Raw genomic sequence first — 18,443 nt, forward strand, 5'->3', positions numbered from 1 at the left:
GCAAATGCTTCAGTCCTTTTTAAAAGGGAGAACAAAAATATTCATAGGAGGAGATATTTAGACAACGTTTCAAGCACAGACTGAAGGAATGGCCATTCAGAGTCTGCCCTACCTGGGGATCCAGCCCACATATATACAGCCACCAAAACTAGACAATATGGATGTAACCAAGAAGTGCAGGCTGATAGGAGTCTGATATAGCTGTCTCCTGAGAGGCTCAGCCAGATCATGACAAATACAAAGGAAAATGCTACCAGCAAACCATTGGACTCAGAATGGGGTTCCTGTTGGAGGAGTTAGAGGAAGGTTTGAAGTAGCTGAAGAGGCTTGCAACCCCATAAGAACAACAATACCAACCAACCAGAGCTCCCAGGACTAAACCACTACCCAGAGTACACATGGACAGACCCATGGCTTCAGCTGTATGTGTAGCAGAGGATGGCCTTGTTGGGCACCAATGGGAGAAGCCCTTGGTTTTGCCAAGGCTGGATCCCCCAGTGCAGGGGAATGTCAGGGCGGGGAGGTGGGAAGGGGGAGTGGTTGGGGAGGGGAAATAACCTTATAGAAGGGGGATGGGAATGGGATCAGAGGTTTATGGATGGGAAACCAGAAAGGGAATAACATTTGAAATGAAAATAAAAAATATCCAATAAAATAAAAGTACAGAGTAACAACCAAAATCTATAACAAATTATCTACAATTATTTATTTAATCTGACAAGTAGATGTAATTGCAGATAGAGATCAAGCCCATAATTAATGTGAAGTTAGCCTGGGGTTATATGATATCCTTTCTTAACTAGTAATGCAAGGAAAGTAATAAAGGAGGTAAGTATGATAAACTCAATTCACACAGCAGTAAGTCTCAGAGGCTGAAAACATTCTAGGTCTAGATAAGATTGTATGGAGGCTAGAAGCTTCCAGACTAGGCTTAGGTTAGCAGATGGAGACAGTAGCTTAGGAGACAAGGCGATCTTAGGAGACCAGGTGAATAAAAGTTATAGTTACAAGTTCAAGCATCTGTACCTCCAGGTTGAACAGATCTCTGATCTCCACAGGCACTGTTACTCATGCACATACTCCCAGACACAAAATTAAAAGAAATCTTTGTCAGAAAGTAGAAAAAAATACTGGAAAAACCTAACCTGGAAGCTTATTTAGGAATAAACGCCTAGCTCATACATAAGCTTAGGCTTGTTTCCCTGACAACCTTGTAACTTACATAACCTGTTTAAACTATTCTATGCCTGCCCCATGGCTGGTCACCTCTCCTCAGTCTCATGAACTCTGACTTCCTGAATCTGGGGGCAGAATCCTCACGTACTCTTCTCTGTCCCAGAGTTCCAATCTGTCTGCTGAAATGTACCTGTTACTTCCTGCCTTTTGCTAATAGGCCATCTGCTTTTATTTGACAGGGGATGTTCCACACAGTATACAAGGGATTATCCCTACACATTATCATCCTGCTCTCATTCCTGACTAGACATAATCACGTAAGTGTTCTTAAAAATGCATGTGCAGTCCAAGTCCTAGGTCTTGAGAAACAAGACTGTATTTATTCCAACTTTCCAAATATATACATCATATATAAAAATGTATGATATATATTGACCATATATGTGATATATATGATATATATATTGGCCATATATGATACATATCATATATATTATATAGTCAATGTTATAATCCTTCATTTCCCTGTTTTCTATTGTACTTTATTTGTTTTAGTGTAGCAAAGAACCACTTGCTACATTATGTATGTGAATGTCAGGGGAAAACTTTTGGAAGTCTGCTCTCTCCACTGTGAGAAGGTCCAGGAATTGAACTCAGGCTGTAAGCCATGGCTGCAAGTGCCATGATCCCCTGAGTCATCAAATGACCCCATCATCATTCAACTTAAATGGAACTCCTACTGAACACATCCTGAAAGCCACACTAAGTCAAATGGATTTACTGGATTCTATTGGGCTAATTACATAGTCTTCACAAAGTCTGGATCTTATTTTCGGGTCCCTTTTGATCTTGGGTTTCACATGCAGGAAGATGAGCTATGGGCAGCATTTCAGGGATGAGTCTGAGGGGGACAGACAGTGAGAGAGTCTGAACTCCTGTCTCCATTTGTAATACAAAGAGAAAATATTGGTTTAACCGCTCCTCGGAAGGTGAGGGCAGAGAAACTGTAAATGAGGGATTGCTCTGTCACATTGTAGAATGATACTTGCCCACATTCACAGTCAAGGAAGACTCCAACTTTGTACATTTGCTTTCTCAGCCAGACCTTTCTTAAAGGGGGAAAGACCCAGAGGGTACAATCAGCCCCCATCAGGGACCCCATGAGCAAGACTTTATCTCCGGAAGTCCCAGGAATGCTGTTCGTTCTTTCTGTACAGTCACATATCCCCACCTGCCACTGGGTCGCCTGGCCCACAGCCACTTCCCAGTAATGCCTCCCTGAGTCGAAGCTCTCCGCACCCAACACTGAAGCGCTGAAGTCGAATCTCCTTGGAGTGTCAGGCCCAGTTTTTGGTGTGTCTCGGAATGCCACATGTCTCAGGTCTTCAGATACGACTAGGGAGGGGTGAGCTGTGTCTGGGTCCAGAGTAATATGTCCTATGTGAAGAGAACTTCAATTAATCTTAGGGTTCAGCAAATCTGTGACGGAGGTCTGGTTAGCTATGCTTTCTAATATGGAGCAGCTCCAAAGCAAATGACACATGGCAGAGGGGACTTAGGAGAAGTCTGAAAAAATGACACAAAGCTTTACTTCTCTGGATGGACTTCATGGGAGAAAAATGATGCTGATATAATAATGAGGCAGGCTGTTGTGTGGGGGATGGAAGAGAATCACAAATAAATAGTAAAAGCATCAGGTTTCTTCACACCAAGTTCTGTAAAATTGTGCTGATAACCAGTCACATTCAGATGTCACTTCAGACTCACGTAACATCCCCTAAAGATGTTTTCTAAACCAGACGCTCCCAGAAGCATCGATCCTTGCACAAACGACACAATGGAGGGGTTCTCCATGCTAGTCACATCTTAAAACATAGCTCACTGAGTGTGATAAAATCCCTTAGTATTAAAGATACCTCAGAACCATACTAGAGAGGCTAGGATCACTAGGGAACTCCTGAAAATCAAGTTCAGATCATGACATATGAGGTAATTCTTCAGAACTATCGGAAAGTGATACTTGCCCTCCTTTTTCCCAACAAATATTGTGATTTTCCCAGGCTCCTGAAACACTCTTTTTTTTTTTACTGGCTGTATTTTCTTCTCCATACACCACCACCTAGCCTCAGTTTTAAAACCTGCTGAATGATCATGACCCAGTCCCTAAATAAAATACCAACACTAGTTAGAAATCGTATGGGAGTTTGAAATATAGTAAACCCCAAATGAAATTTTAACCTGACCCCTTCCCATTCTGGATTTCTTAGTTAGTAGTATCCACATTCCTTTCATTAGATTAATTCAGAATACTTTTATTTCTAATGTCACGGCCACCAGTAGGTCTGTGGTGATTTGAGAATGGTATCCATAGGCTCATGTCTGTCCATTTGGTCCTCAGTTGATGGAACTTTTAGGGAAGAATTAGGAGGTGTGTCACTGGGGCCGGAATGTGAAGTGTCAAAAGAATCCTGCTATTCCCACTGCGCTGTCTGCTTCATACTTGTGGTTGCAGATGGGACCCTTGTGCCTGCCCCTGCCCAGTCATGATCAAGTCTCACTCCCGGAAAGTGTAAGCCCCAAATAACCTCTTTCTTCTGTAAGTTGCCTTGGTCATGCATAGTGTTTCATTACAGCAATAGAAAGGCAACTGGCACAAGGTTCTTTAAGTTCGATTTCTTCCCTTCAGTGAGTTAAATTAGCTCCAGCCCCAGGACTGGCAGCCTGCTTGACCTTAGCAGAGTAGTCACAGTGCTCAACATAAATTGCAGGTTTTCACAGGTACTTAATACCTCCAGAGGACTAGCAAAAACAGTATAAAATTCCCTCCCTCGGGGGTGGGGAGTTGGTGTGGAGGGGACAGAGGGTGGGGGGAGTCCCCTTTATTCCCAGCCTAGGTCTTCCTATAAATACTATCTCAAGAACAAAGAAACTTGAGCTGGGAAGGTGGGGGGGTGGTTCAGACCTTTGATCCCAGTACTTGGAGGGAGCTCTCTGTGAGTTCTAGGTTAGCCTGGTCAACAGAGGGAGTTCCAGGACAGTCAGAGATACACAGAGAACCTCCATCTTGGGAAAAGAAAAAATTTCCAGCATGGTGGCACACACCTTCAATCCCAGCACTGGGAAGGCAGAGGTGAGTGGATGGATCTCTGCATTAGTGGCCAGCCTGCCTTACAATGTGAGTTCCAGCATAGCAAGGGCCACACAGACAACCCCTGCTCAACTGGACATCATTTCAAACACATTACAAATTTAATGGCGAGGAGCACTAGATAATGGAATTATTAGACCCAGACTCTAATGTAACTTTAAGTCATATGTTTGAGGAAATGTAAACTGTAAACACACCCACATTACGTGGAGCAGGGAGTGCCGCTCGGTGGTAGAGGAGGTGCTTAGCAGACCTGGGCGTTCAATCCCTACATCATACCGTAAAAATGCCTGCATTATCTAGACAACTTGAAGATGTGCACGAGCAGACGTTCATGTTTGCTGGGATGACCCTGTGATTTCCACACATAACTTGGGTACACGGTATTCATGCTTCGGCCCACTTACTTTGGAGCCTCAGGAGAACATTGCTTGTCCCGATTATCCGGCATGCACTCAGGTCTGTTATCTGAGCTGGCTCTAGGCTCTGAAGCAGTATAGACTCACTCCTAGGGGAAAAAAGGGGGGAGGGGTCAGTCCCGGACATTCACTTGCATTAACTTTTATCCATAGGTCTAACCTTATTTTTGCCCAGCATTCCCACCCCTCATGTGTCTAAGATATAGGTCACATTTTTCACCCAATTGTTTCTAGAAACTCACCTTTTTAAATAGCACTCTGCATTCTAAGGGGGGAAAAAGAGACAAGATTACACTGGGTATTGGAACCAAAGCATTTCTAAGTCATGTCCAAGACACTAAAAAGTATAACACTTGTATGTGTGACCACAGGAGAGAAGACTACAGGCTCTTTCTCACCCTCTCCTCTGTCTCCTTTGAAATGATATCCATGTATTTCCTTTCTGCTGCTGAGGACTAGGGCTTGAGCAGAGCAGATGGAGGGCCACTAGGCCAAGAGGGCATTTGGAGCCAGGTCAGGCGGGGGCTGAACATAACTGGGTCACACCTGCTCATGTTGTCTGGAAATAGGCTAGGCTCAGGAATTGAACTATTTCCTCAGGGGTTATGTACAGAGGCTTTTCAGTGAGATTTTTAAAATCACTTATTTTAAATATTTTTAATTTTTAAAATATTATGAATTGGGGTTAGGTCTATTGCAAAGTAGTGTTTGCTCAGTAATTTAGTCACCACTAGTACCACTAAAAAAGTCCATAAATACTATGAATGAACATACTTTTCAGATAAGTATATGTGGGATAGAGCAGATTTAAAGGACATTCTTGCTTTTCAGTACCTAGCTTTTGAAAGAACAATGGATGTTAATATATAACATTTTAAATACATAGCTGTTCAGGCTGTACTAAAACACCCTAGCCAGATAGCTCCTTATAATAAGAATCTTTATCACATATTGGAAGCTGATAATTTCATAGATTTAGTACCTAGGGAGGTACTTTCACATCACATGGTGAAGACAACTGTTTCATAAAGGTCACTAATCCCGTTAGGAGAGTGCCATTCTATTAGCCAATCACCTTCTAAAGATTCCATCTCTAATACCACTGCCCCTGAAGATGATTTCAATGTATGGGACATATGTGAACATTCAGACAACAACAGAGAGTACACAACCTTTCCCCCATTTTCAGGTTGCAGTTCATTACTTTGTGGAGGATTTTTACCTTTTGACAGCATCTGTGAATGTTAACAAGCACATACATACTCACCAATTCCTTTCTAAAAGTTGAACAAAAAGCAGTTGTGTTAATTATTCTTTGCCTACTGGATGGGTACAAAACTCTTCACCCGATTTCCCCAGAGAGGTATATCTCAATTCAAGCTTAATTGTTTTGCTTTATTGTTTTAGTGACAAGGTATCACTCTGTAGCTCTGGCTAGCGTGTAACTAACAGCAATCCCCCTGCCTCATCCTCCCAAGTATTGGCATCACAACCATGAGTGACTCTGTCTGGCTTTCAAACATACTAAGATAATTGCTTTCAGGTGATGAATCACTTTATGAAATAGCTCGACACCCTGCCAGGATACATTGTAGGAATTGTGATGTGTGTCCGCATTGTGTGAGATTCACCTCTGCTTCAATCAGAGTAAGCGTGCCTAACTTCTCAAACATCTGTCTTATGGTGAACTTGACCTAAGTCATATATATACACATACACACACACACACACACACACACACACACACACACACACACACACACACATATACACTGTAGCTGACTTCAGACACACCAGAAGACAGTATCAGATCCCATTACAGACTGTTGTGAGCCACCATGCGGTTGCTGGGATTGAACTCAGGACCTCTGGAAGAGCAGTCAGAGCTCTTAACTGCTGAGCCATCTCTCCAGCCCAAAGTCCTATATTTTTAACATTTAGAAAGATACCTTGAGAGAACATCTATTTACTATCACTCGCGTGCGTGTATGTGCACACACGTGCAGGTAGGTATACACACACACACACACACACACACACACATTTGGAAGAGGACAAAAAGTGTACAACCCAGGGACTATGTATGACTACAAGGAAACATTGTCTTCTGAACACATCAGGCCAGTTGCATGGATGAACTCAGAGCAGTTGTGACAGCATGTATAGATGTGTGAACCCAGGTTAGACTAAGTCCTAGCATGGAGTGCTCAGTTGGGAACACAATTTCAACTCCAGTCATGGGATTATAAGAAACTGCTGGCTGCTGGATGAAGGAGAGACAGTTTTCATTAAGAATGAAGTCCCTTTAGGGTAACTGCTCTCTTACGGAAGAGCATACATCCAATAATATTTGGGCATCAGAAACTGGTCTTGAAGAATAAGGAAGAGTAGAAGGGAGGGTGGGAAGGACAAAGAGAGGGAGGGAGGGAGGAAGGAAGGAAGCTGGGTGGGAAGGAGTGGATCTGGAAAGAGTTTGAGGGCCTTCAAGATGATCAAAACATATCATGCAGAACTGCCAAAGGACTTATTTGAGACAAGGTCTTACTGTGTAGCTTTGCTGGCCTGAAAGTGGTTCTGTAGACCAGAATGGCTTGAACTGGTAGAGATCCATTATCGTTAAAGGACTCATTTAATAAGAAGAAAGACAGTACATTACCATTATCATGTTGTCACGTCCATGTACAGTAAGACATCAGAACTTATTACTACCATCCATCAGTCATCGATCTATGCTTTGACCTACAACTCAGTGTGGACAGTCAACTGCCCCTTTCCGGTTTTCTCCTGGTCTTTGTTACTCATCAGTCTGTCAATATCTATCTCATCAATTTAAGTTCTACATATGAATGCAAATCTTATACCTTGCTTTCTGTGCTTGGCTTATTACACTTAACATAAGGATCCCAAATTTCATCTAATTAGTATATGATATGTAATTATATCTCATTTAATATATCATTAAGTATATCATATATTATATATTATTAAATATATAATTATATATATTCTAATTATAATTATAAATTATACCTTTGTCTTTTTTTATGGATTAACAGTTTCCCATACATGAGTTACATGTATTATATTTCTTTACTTGTTCCTAATTCTGTAAAAGATTCTCTGGCACGTTAATTTCACATTTCCTTCTGACATATGCCCAGTGTGGGCATTGAGGAAGCCCAGTGCTCTCCCAATGTCTGTACTGATTTACAGACATCAACGGTATTCACAATGCTTCTAGCAGGTGACAATGGCTGCATAGCTTTCACACTGGGTTGAAGATCACTGGATCTGGTATTCTGGAAATGACCCTTAATGAGTCTGTCCTCTCTGCCGTTCCAAATGCTATTAAGGAACTGTTTTCCCCAGTCTTACCTGGAGCAGTGCAACGGCAGATTCTCCACAGTTCCGCTCTAGGTCTGTGATGATCTTCTGGAGGCTGCAGAGGTGCTCAGAAAGCCAGGCTTCGCTCGCCTTCAGTTTGCCCATGTTCTCGCTCCCCAGGTGGCTAAGTCTCTGCAGATGTAGCTCCTCGTTAACTTTCAGCAACTTGTACTCTTTTTAATGTGCACTGGGGTTTTGCCTGTATGTGTGTCTGTGAGGATATCAAATACTCTGGTGTCAGCGTCAGAGGCTGTTGTGAGTTACGTGGGTGTTAGGAATTGAACCCGAACCTGGGTCCTCTGGAACAGCAGACAGTACTCTCAACAACTGAGTCATCTCTCCAGCCCCAAATATGCATGGATTTGGTTGGTTGATTGGTTTCCGTTTTGGTTTTGTTTTTGAGACAGGGTTTCTCTGTGTAGCCATGGCTGTCCTGAAACTCACTCTGCAAACCGGGATGGCCTCAAACTCAGAGATCTGTTTGCCTGTCTCCCAAGTGCTGGGATTAAATCCGAGCACCATAGCACTCCTTTTTCTTTACTAATTCAACCTTGGCCAGGAATCTGAATTCCTGAATGTCTTAGGAAAAGATCTAATCAAGCCAAGCCATGCTTCTGTGTGAAGCAGGGTACCTTTCAATAGAGGCCAGGTGTGACGGCAGCACAAGCCTGTAACGCCTGCACTTGAGAAGGGAGAAGAGGTGCAGAAGATCGTGAGTTCAGGCTAGCCCAGACTGAAGAGGGAAATTTTGTTTCTAAATAAAGAAATTCAACTTTATGCTTATTGTTTGATATGCTAAAGTTAGGTACACATCTCTCCATGTTTACTCAGATTAACAAACAAGGCACCCAAAACACACCACACTCTTTCGGGTGTGACCTTTTGCTCAGAACTTGAATGTTTCACCTCGAATTAAAATAGTAACTTAGGGGCATGGTATCCCTTTAATTCTAGCCCTCCGGGACAGAGGAAGGTGTCTTTGTCAGTTCAAGGCCAACCTGTATGCAAAGCAAGTTTTAGTCCAGCTGGAGCTAAATATCGAGAGTATCTCAAAAACATTTTCTTGTTTTGTTTTTAAAGACAGGATCTGTTTGCATAGCCCTAGCTGTTCTGTAACTCACTATGTGGTACAGGCCAGTCTTGAACTCAGAGAGGTCAACCTACCTCTGCCTCCAGAGTGCTGGGTTTACCGGGATGTACTAGCATGCCTAGCTACTCACAAACAAATTTTAGTGTGGGTGGGGGAGAGGTAACCAGGAAGTGGGATATCATGGGATAGGAGGTTGGTGGAGGGGGTAACTAGGTAGTGGGATGTCATATGAGATGTAAATAAATGGAATGATTAATAAAAAAAAGAAGGAAAATGAGCAAACTTTAAAATCTATAATTTAATCAATAATTAGCAGAGATGCTTATATAATGAGGCCACTGATAACTGGTGTTCCTTTTATCTTTCTAAATGTATTCCACCTGATCATGGTTTTATCAATTAGGAACAACAACAAAATCACAAAAAAACCCCACCCAATACTAGAGGTGGTGGTTTTTTTTTTTGTTTGTTTTTTTTTTTTTCTCATTTGGCAAATTGTTTCTGTGTTGGAGAATGCCTCAACTGACAGTCATGCTAGCTAGTCCTCTGACAAGCAGCATCCCTTAGTTCAGTTGCAGCCCCTTGTGCAAGTCTCTTATAGAAGAAGGCTATAGGTTACATTTAATCTCCTGTTGCCATTAAAGAGCCCAACTGTAATAACGGTGTCTGCTATTTAGGGCCTGCTGAAAATGTGCAAGGCTCTGTCTAGGGCTCTCTGTAGATTCTCTCTGTCCAGCCTCCCAGCAGCGTTATGAACTAGAGGTCATTGTTATGTCCACTTCACAGCTAAAGGAACTAGGTTAGACACTGAGCCTCGGGCCCAGGGCTACCTAAACACTAGTAACTATTAGACCATCAATAAGATCCCTGGGAGTCTTCTGAGGTTAATTCTCTCAATGTGGCTCTGAATGGAAACAATATTAGTGCTGTCTTAGCCCTGTGTCTTTCCATGGTTGCAAGTATATTAGCAGTGTCATATGAGATAATAAATACATACAAATAAACGTATGGGGCTCTTTCCTTCCTTGCTTCTCTCTTTAGATGTGTGTTTGAATAGAGTCTTATGAAAGAATTGCAGGTAAGTGCACATGTACATGCTACACACATGGTTGTTGCCACTGAATACATTGTTTCCTTCTTTTTCAAGACAGAGTTTCTTTGTATAGCCCTGGCTATCCTGGAACTCACTTTGTAGACCAGGCTGGCTTCACCTGCCTCAGCCATTCAAGTGTTAGGATTAAAGGTGTCCGTCCCCCAATGCTGTGTCACTGGATAATTTATTTAAGAATAGATACACTGCCTAGTTATTCTCCATCCAGAATATTCTCTCACCTGTAGCATTTTTTGAGACTTCTGCATGAGCTCAGTGCCAAACGTCATCAGCTGGTTCTGGTTAGGCCCGTTTAAGTTCAGGTCAAATTTGCAGCCTGGCTGGCTTGAAAATGGCGCTTTCTTCCCTTCAGTCAGTAACTGGAATATCATCTTATACTCGGCCTCGATCATCTCTTTAAAGCTCTGTTCCTCTTCCTTCCTCAGAGGCAGAGGTTACAGATGTCAGGTTAAACAGGATAAACTGGCAACAGTTCTGTCCCTCTTTCATTAACCATAGCGTAACCGCAAGGAGACATAGAACACGAGGGAAGAAGTAAAAGCCTCAACGGAAGGACAAAGGGAATCCAGTTAAGATATCAGCAAAATCATAAACTCAATTATGTGGATGGAGGAATGTTCACTGACTTTATAAAGCTGACGAAGCAGCCCCGGTGTGATGCTATATAGTCTTAGGGCAGCTGAAGCTGAGGCAGGGGAATGATGTGTTTGAGACCAGTGTGAGCTACTTGAAAGCCTGGTGTCAAAAACCAAAGGAGCTGTGGAAACTGTGACCTGTGGCTAAAAACAACAGGGAATTTCTCTCACATGAGCAAAGTTCTAAGCAAACACACTTCGTTTTGTTCTTTGTGGGATGAAATCTGGCCTCAAACTTGTTTGTAACTGAGGGGTAACTGTAATGTTGGTGAACGTCTTTCTGACTCTCTGCCTCCCCCTCTCTAGCAAGGAGACCACAGATATTCTCACCATGCCTGGTTTTGCTGGGAACCAAACCCTGGGCTTTCAAAGCATGCTAGCAAAACACTATAGTAACTGAGGCACATCGTCTCTGCCCATGTATGTACATGTGTGATGTGATTGGTTTCCTTTTGGAGAGCTGTCCTTGAGACACGTCTCACCAATTTACCTCAGGCTAGCCTGGAAATCACTAGGTAAGTTCAAGCTTTACCTTCCTAACTTGGGGAGCTAGAGGTGTATGTCACTGTTTTTTTTTTTTGTTTTTTTTTTTTTAAATCATATTAAAAACAAAAGAGGGTTAGGGATTTAGCTCAGTGGTAGAGCGCTTGCGTAAGGCCCTGGTTCGGTCCCCAGCTCCGAGAAAAAAAAAAAAAAAGAAAAATTAAAATAAAAGAAAACTGGAAGATTTATTTCTAACATACAAAAAGTTATTTATACTTTCTTTTTTTTTGGTCATTTTTAAAAATTAAATTTCTTTCTTTTCACTTTTAAAGAGTTCCTTATCAAGAAATGAACATTCTGGGATAGAGTGCTTAAAGAGCACTTGCAGAGAACTGGATATCTCGTCACCCATATCAAGTGGTTCACAAGGCCCATCATTCCAGCTCCAGGGGATCTAAATCCCACAGTTCTCCTTTGGCACCAAATGTATGTGCTCACACATATTTGTAAATAAACCTTAAAACGAATCTTAAAAGTAATTCGCTTTTTTCCTTTATTATAGACTTGAAATACTTTCTCCTGCTTCGCTATCTTCGTGGCAGGTTCCCCTCCCCAGCGTCAGGGCAAACCATCACCTGAATTGTCACCATTCTCTCTCGCTCTTCAGCCAATAAGCATGCAGCTGCTTCAAGCTTCTCCTTCAGTGTAACCAGGGTTTCCTGGAATAACTTCTACAGACAAACAGATCACAGGGTTGCAGAGAAACTCATTGTGTAAGAAGAGGAGGATTCCCCATCCGACTCCAACGCAAACCAGCTCTGGCTGCCCCAGAACTTGACCTATAGACCAGGTTGGCCTCAAACTCAGAGATTCACCTGCCTCTGTCGCCAATAGTGCTGGGATAAAAGGTCTGTGTCACCACCACCGGGCTTGTGGTATTTCTTAATCAACACCCAGGGATGGTTTCTGGAGAACCACTTTATCTGTGTAATCAATCAATCTTCCAGAAGTTGGCCAGACTCCTTTAGATTCCCCCTAAAGCTTACCCTATAATACTCAGCAGATTCTTGGATACCACATGCCTCATGCCGCTTGTGCTCTGGTGATTGGAAACATTTGCTGGAAATTATGATTTGGTCCTCGTCACTGAAGAGCTGCGATGGTTCCGGGTGTGTCCCACAGTGTGGCTCCTCTGTGATGCTGCATGGTAAGTGGGGCTTGGGCACTTGGGACATTTTGGTCAGTGCCACCATATGAAGACTAGGTTGCTTGTTTCTGATGTGGACCTCTTCCCTGCAGATGAAGAAGAGGAGAGAAGTCGGTGTATTTTTGTTATCTGAAGCAGGTCCACTTGGTATTCTCAGGAGCTACAGTGCAACAGAATCCAACGAGCTTTTCAGCCATCCTGGGCTGAGTGAGGAAGGAGGCAGAGTTACTGCAGCGTTCCTGGCTGGACAGGTTTAAGCTTCTGACCATCTAGCAATAGCTTTAAAGATTAGATTAACTGTAAGCAATTGCAGAAGAGAATGTTTCTCTACAAGTCAACAGGAGGCAAAATGTGAATATCACAGTGTACTAACCTCTCTTCCTTCAGTCCCTCTTGAGATGGGATTGTAGGTGGCATCCGACAGCTACACCCAGTGATCCTTTAACTTTCGAATTAATGCTTAAGACATAATGTTTTTTACAATATTTAAGTGTAATAGTTTGGCACATATATTTTAAAGAATGTATTATTGGTCAAGTGAGTTGACTGAGAGGTTAAGAGTGTGTACTGCTCTTGTAGAGAACTGGAGTTCACAAAAGACAGTAGCAATTCTAGCTTTGGGGGAATCCAAAACTTCTGGCTTCCTTGGGTGCCTACCCTTAGGTACATAGATATACCTGCACCATGGCTACCCTCTTCCTACGCTATATTTAATTAAAAATTAAATAAATATTGCAGGGTGAAATGGTGCATACTTTGTATCCCAGCACCCTGGAAGGAGAGGCAGGCAGATATATATGGGTTTGAGATCGACCCTGTTTCAAACAACTGAAAGATATACATAGATTTCTCTTTTAAAAAAGATCATTATACTTAGATATCTTTTTATTTTTAGATGGAGTCTCACTATGCAGTTCTGCATCCTTAGTGCTGGGTTTAAAAGTACGAGCCACCACATCCAGCTACATATATCTTAAAGTAGTAGATGTTATTTATTTATTTATTTATTTATTTATTTATTTATTTATTTATTTATTGGTGTTTTGAAAAGCACCCAAACACAGGGTTCCTCTGTGTAGTCCTTGCTGTCCTAGAACTTGCTCTATAGACCAGGCTGGTCTTAACCTCAGAGAGATCCGCCTGCCTCTGCCTCTACAGTGCTGGGATCACCATCTAGGAAAGCAGAGCTTTTCTAAAAGACTTTCCAGGGTTGGTGGCTCATTCTGTAATTGCCATCACTCTGGAGGCTGAGGCAGAATTAGAGCGCTAGTTCAACCCCAGTTACTTCTTTCTGATGGCTGCTAAATGGATGGCTCATTAAGGATCAAGAAACAGGACTGGTAGCAAAGGGTCCTGAGTAGTCTTTACTCTGCATACTTCACAAGGGATGGGAATTTAGCTCCATCATAGGGTGCTTGGTTAGCATGTGTGAGGCCCTGGTCTCAATCTTCATCACCTCAAAAGAAAAGTGAAATAGCTTTCTGTTTTCTTGAAGAGTAAAGTATTACACTGTGCTGGCTTGGCGACATAGGCCCATTCATTACTTCAGCAGTCAGGAAGCTTGAACCAGGAGGATTTCCTAGAATCTGAAGCCCAGCCTGGGCTATTGAGTGAGAGGTCTCAAAAAGCCAAACAAACAAAGAGAAAATAGCTTTGGTTTGATTATAGCAATGAATAAATTATTCTCTAAATAATTAAAAAAAAAGAATTAAAAAAAAGTATATGATTTAATAGTCTTGGTGACAAAGTGGGAAAACTCTTAGACAATTATTAATGCCTTACATAGAAACACAATGGTTGCTTACAGAAAATATATTTCTGTGACACGTTTGGGTGGTACGTTGTATCAGAGCTGTTTCTTTGGTTTAGGCTGGTCTCTGACTCCTTCCCTAGCCAGTGGAGACTAACCTTGAATTCCTTACTGATCACGGGACCTTCAGTTTCTGAGTGCCTGAATTACAGGTATGCAGTAGCAGTCCCAATTTTATTTTACTTGACTTTTTTTGTGAGACACTATTTATTAATAGCATTTTTACTTGTATGTTTGTTTTGCGACGAGATCTCATTTTATAGCACAGGTTTGCCCGAATCTGGCTGTGTCTCAGTTCAAACCCTTGGCTATCCTTCCTCTTCCTTCTCAAATGCTGGGATTACCAGCCTCATCGCACCAGAGTAACAGGTATTTTTGTTGTTGTTGTTTTAACCCTTTAAAGAACTGAAGCTATGTTGGTGGTACATCCCTGCAGAGTTGGCACTGCTGAGATAGGAATTTGATATATTAAGTGTTTGAAAGGACTGCAAACATGAGAGCCCTTTTCCAAATGACTAACGTATGCGGTTTCACAACTAGGCATGGAGGAAGGAAGGATTCAAGTGACAGAATAGCCTGGTGTAGGGGCACAGAATTTAAGCTATTTGGGAATCCAGGCCAGGATCCTAAATTGAGACATACCTGGGTCACAGGTGATAAGTCCAAGGTCTACCTGTGTGAGGTTTCTATTAAAAAGGCAAAAGAAGGAAAGCAAGGTTAGGGAGGGACTCATGGGCAGAATGTTTGCCTGGTATTCATGAGGACTTGGACTTAAAACCCCGGGAGCTATAAGAAAGTAAATAAAAATTAATGCAAGCATGCAAAAGAAAATCAGCTGACAAGACTACAGGACAATAAGCAATGACCAGGAGGTGCTATTAATAATATTCTCTATTTTTCTTTTAAATTATTACCTATGTGAGGTCAGATTTCAAACAACCAACCAAAACCATGTATTCCTAAAGACAGATTGTCATGCACATACTAGGAAACGACTTTTTTTTTTTGAGAAGCTTTAAGTGGAAAAACTTTTCAAAACAGAAAAACCATACACTTGTCTAAAAAAAAAAAAGTGACTAAGGTCTGTAATCCCAGCATCTGGGAAACTGAGGCCAGGATCAGGAGTCTAATCCACCCTGGGCTACATAAAATCCAGCCATTCATCATTGGGAATTATGGCCCTGAAGAATAAATTCTCTCAAAGGGGTTTCAGGCAATTCATTTATGATTTTAGTAATGTTGTAACTCCTAGCCACAAGTGCTATACAAACATGAATTCCAAGCAATGTATAAGGAAGGCGTCAAACGTTTTTTACTGCCCACTGGCCGGATAAGAAATACTATTACAAGTACTTCTTATTATTCTTTTACCTTCAAACAAAAAAGAGCCTGTTCAGTTTTCTTATCCACTTTTCTATCAGGTTTTTAGTCAAATTTAAAGAGATACTTATCTACTTAACAGTAGCCTGTATGAAGAAGTAGGAGGTCCTGTAGTCTCAGCAGGAGAAGTGGAGGCAGGAGGATCACCACCAGCAAGGGCAGCCCTGCATATAAACTAAAACCCAGGCTTGAAAAACAAAAAGTCCAACAAGCAGCCATGGGAATAGCAAATGCGTTTCCTCTAGTCACAATCTGCCCAGGCCTCTTAAGCTCTTGAAGAATTTCCATCGTCTGGCTTTCCAGAGCCTACCCCAGTGACTTAAGACACTCAGGTTCCCTATTTCCTTCTGCCACAGTAGCCGGCTTCTGACCTTCCTCCAGGCTTTTTAAGATCCTATCTGCTGACAGAACTCAGACTGACTGGTTTAGTGTCTCAGCCTCCTGTCTTTGGCTCCATACGGCCTCCCCACTCTTTTTTTTCTTTTGGGTTCCTAGCTGTCCTGGAACTTTGTAGACCAGGCTGGTCTGGAACTCAGAGATATAACTGCCTTTGCCTCCTGAGTGCGTGCTGGGATTAAAGGTGTGAATATTCAGATCTGAAATGTCTCAAGACGTGGACAGAGAAATGACGCCATTTTTGGGGTGTCTGAAAAAGGTTTACCCATGGAACATTCTTCACAAGGAATCAAGTTCCTTACATCTCTGTATACAGCATATTAGGTACTCAAATATTTCAAAATATAATAAAGACAGGCGATGATATCTTTCTTCAATGAGGAAGGCAGGAGCAGGTAGCTCTCTGCAAGAGAGCCATGGGCTACATGGGAACCTTTCTTATAAAGACTGTATATATATTATATATATAATGTATATATGGTGAGAAAGGGTTTCTCTATGTCCTGGAACCTGCTATGTAGACCAAGCTGGCTTGGAATTCAGAGATCCTCCAGCCGCTGTCTCCCCAGGACTCGGATTAAGTGTGCCATCACATCCATCCTTAAAAACAGTATTTTTGTTGTTGTTGTTGTTGTTTTTTCTTATTGTTTGTTTTGGTGGGGAAGACTTCTACCAGTCAGCAAAATGTTAAAGCAAATCAAAGGACAGGTCAAACATTAATTTAAAAAAACAAAAACAAAAACAAAAAAACTGGAGAGATGGCTCAGCTGTTAAAGAGCACTGACTGCTCTTTCAGAGGTCCTGAGTTCAATTCCCAGCAACCACATGGTGACCCACAACCATCTGTAACAGGATCCCATGCCCTCTTCTGGTGTGTTTGAAGACAGCTACGGTGTACTCACATAAATAAAAATTAATAAATCTTAAAAAAAAAAAGACAAGAAATTCAGGCCAAGTTGTGGTGGTACAGGCCTTTAATCCTAGTGTCAGGTGAGGCAGAGAGGCAGGCAGATCTGAGAGTTTGAGGTCAGCCTGACCTACAGAGAAGGTTGAGGGCCATCAGGGATGCACAGAGAAACCCTGTCTCAAACAAAACACAACACAACAAAACAATCCAAACCAAAAAGCTTCCAAGAGTAAAACCCAAGAAATCCCTCCCTCCCTGGGCTTGCTTTTCCCAAATGTTTTATTTTCCTATTGTCCTGCCTTTCTCCCGTGTTCATTTATTCTTTTACTGCCCCCGCCACTACCATCTGTCAATCAACCATCCATCCAAAATTACATTGTTGAATCTGATCAGGCAGGAGAGCTCACACGGGCTTCTAATTCCAGCACTTGAGCAGCTAAGGTACAGGCCTGGGAGTTCGAAAGTTCAACAGACCAAAAACGAGACCTTGTCTCATTAAAAAAAAAGTTTGTTTTTTAACAGTGGCCAGAAACGTACTCGAGTTCAAGGCCAGCCTGGGCTACCTGTGGAGGTTCAAGTCCAGTGTCCCCAAGTCGACTCGGCCATCTGCGGCTCCAGTTCTAGGTGGATCCAACACTGTCCTCTGGCCTCCACGGGCACCAGTTATGCTTGCAGAGCAATGCTCCCATACATAAATCAACTAATTTTTAACATAAAAAGTTGGGCCGCCTCGATGGTTCAGTATACTAAGGCGGTTTCGGACAAGCCCGAAGGCTAAACCGGATACTCAGGCCCTACAGGAAGGAGAAAATGGAGAATGGACGGCTTCCACAAGCCTGGCCTCACAGCGGGGGGTCCGGGTCATCCCGAAACCCCCACCCCCACACAAGCTCAGGAAGAAGTGAACAAAGTTACGATTGTGGAAACGATGATGCAAAGTGGAAAACTCACCTCCTTTTCCTGAAGTCTTAAGGATTTCCTTTAGGGAAAGACATCACAGCCAGTGGAGACCAGAGACTTCTGTGCAAAGGTCAGTTAGCAGCCTCAGGGTCTCTCAGAGGCGGCAGATAAGCCTGCCATTTTATCTGGCCCCACCTCCTAGGCTGCTGACTCAGTAGAGCCCTGTAGGGGTAGGTTAATTTACATTTCTAAACAGTTGTAAGAAGATTCCACAAAACACGGAATCTGGCCTAGAACCTCCGTTCCTTTTGGATTGGCTAGCACAGTGCTGGTAATCCCTGATTTGGAAAGGCTGAGGCAGGAGGATTGCTGCAAATTTGAAGTGGGCTAAGGGTAA

General features: G+C 42.4%; 1 protein-coding gene across 1 annotated transcript; it reads right to left on the reverse strand.

Moving 5' to 3' along the window:
• Positions 1–1,939: 1,939 nt before the first annotated feature.
• Triml2 (tripartite motif family-like 2) lies at positions 1,940–18,177 on the reverse strand. Its single transcript, NM_001191690.2, has 8 exons — positions 18,098–18,177; positions 12,493–12,739; positions 12,082–12,177; positions 10,550–10,744; positions 8,119–8,259; positions 4,986–5,008; positions 4,732–4,832; positions 1,940–2,613 (listed from the first exon to the last, which is right to left on the reverse strand). The coding sequence occupies exons 2-8, from the start codon at positions 12,679–12,681 to the stop codon at positions 2,066–2,068; spliced, it is 1,293 nt and encodes a 430-aa protein (NP_001178619.1). The 5' UTR covers positions 12,682–12,739; positions 18,098–18,177; the 3' UTR covers positions 1,940–2,065.
• Positions 18,178–18,443: the final 266 nt, after the last annotated feature.

The sequence above is a fragment of the Rattus norvegicus genome, chromosome 16, assembly GCF_036323735.1.
Source record: "Rattus norvegicus strain BN/NHsdMcwi chromosome 16, GRCr8, whole genome shotgun sequence".
Classification (NCBI taxonomy): domain Eukaryota; kingdom Metazoa; phylum Chordata; class Mammalia; order Rodentia; family Muridae; genus Rattus; species Rattus norvegicus.

Coding starts and splice junctions, on each gene's coding strand:
- Triml2 (NM_001191690.2), bottom strand. CDS start 12,681: ATGTCCCAAGTGCCCAAGCCCCACTTACCATGCAGCATCACAGAGGAG. Junction 12,178..12,492: donor AATCTGCTGAGTATTATAGG/GTAAGCTTTAGG, acceptor GTTTGTCTGTAG/AAGTTATTCCAGGAAACCCT. Junction 10,745..12,081: donor AGAGAATGGTGACAATTCAG/GTGATGGTTTGC, acceptor CCTCTGAGGAAG/GAAGAGGAACAGAGCTTTAA.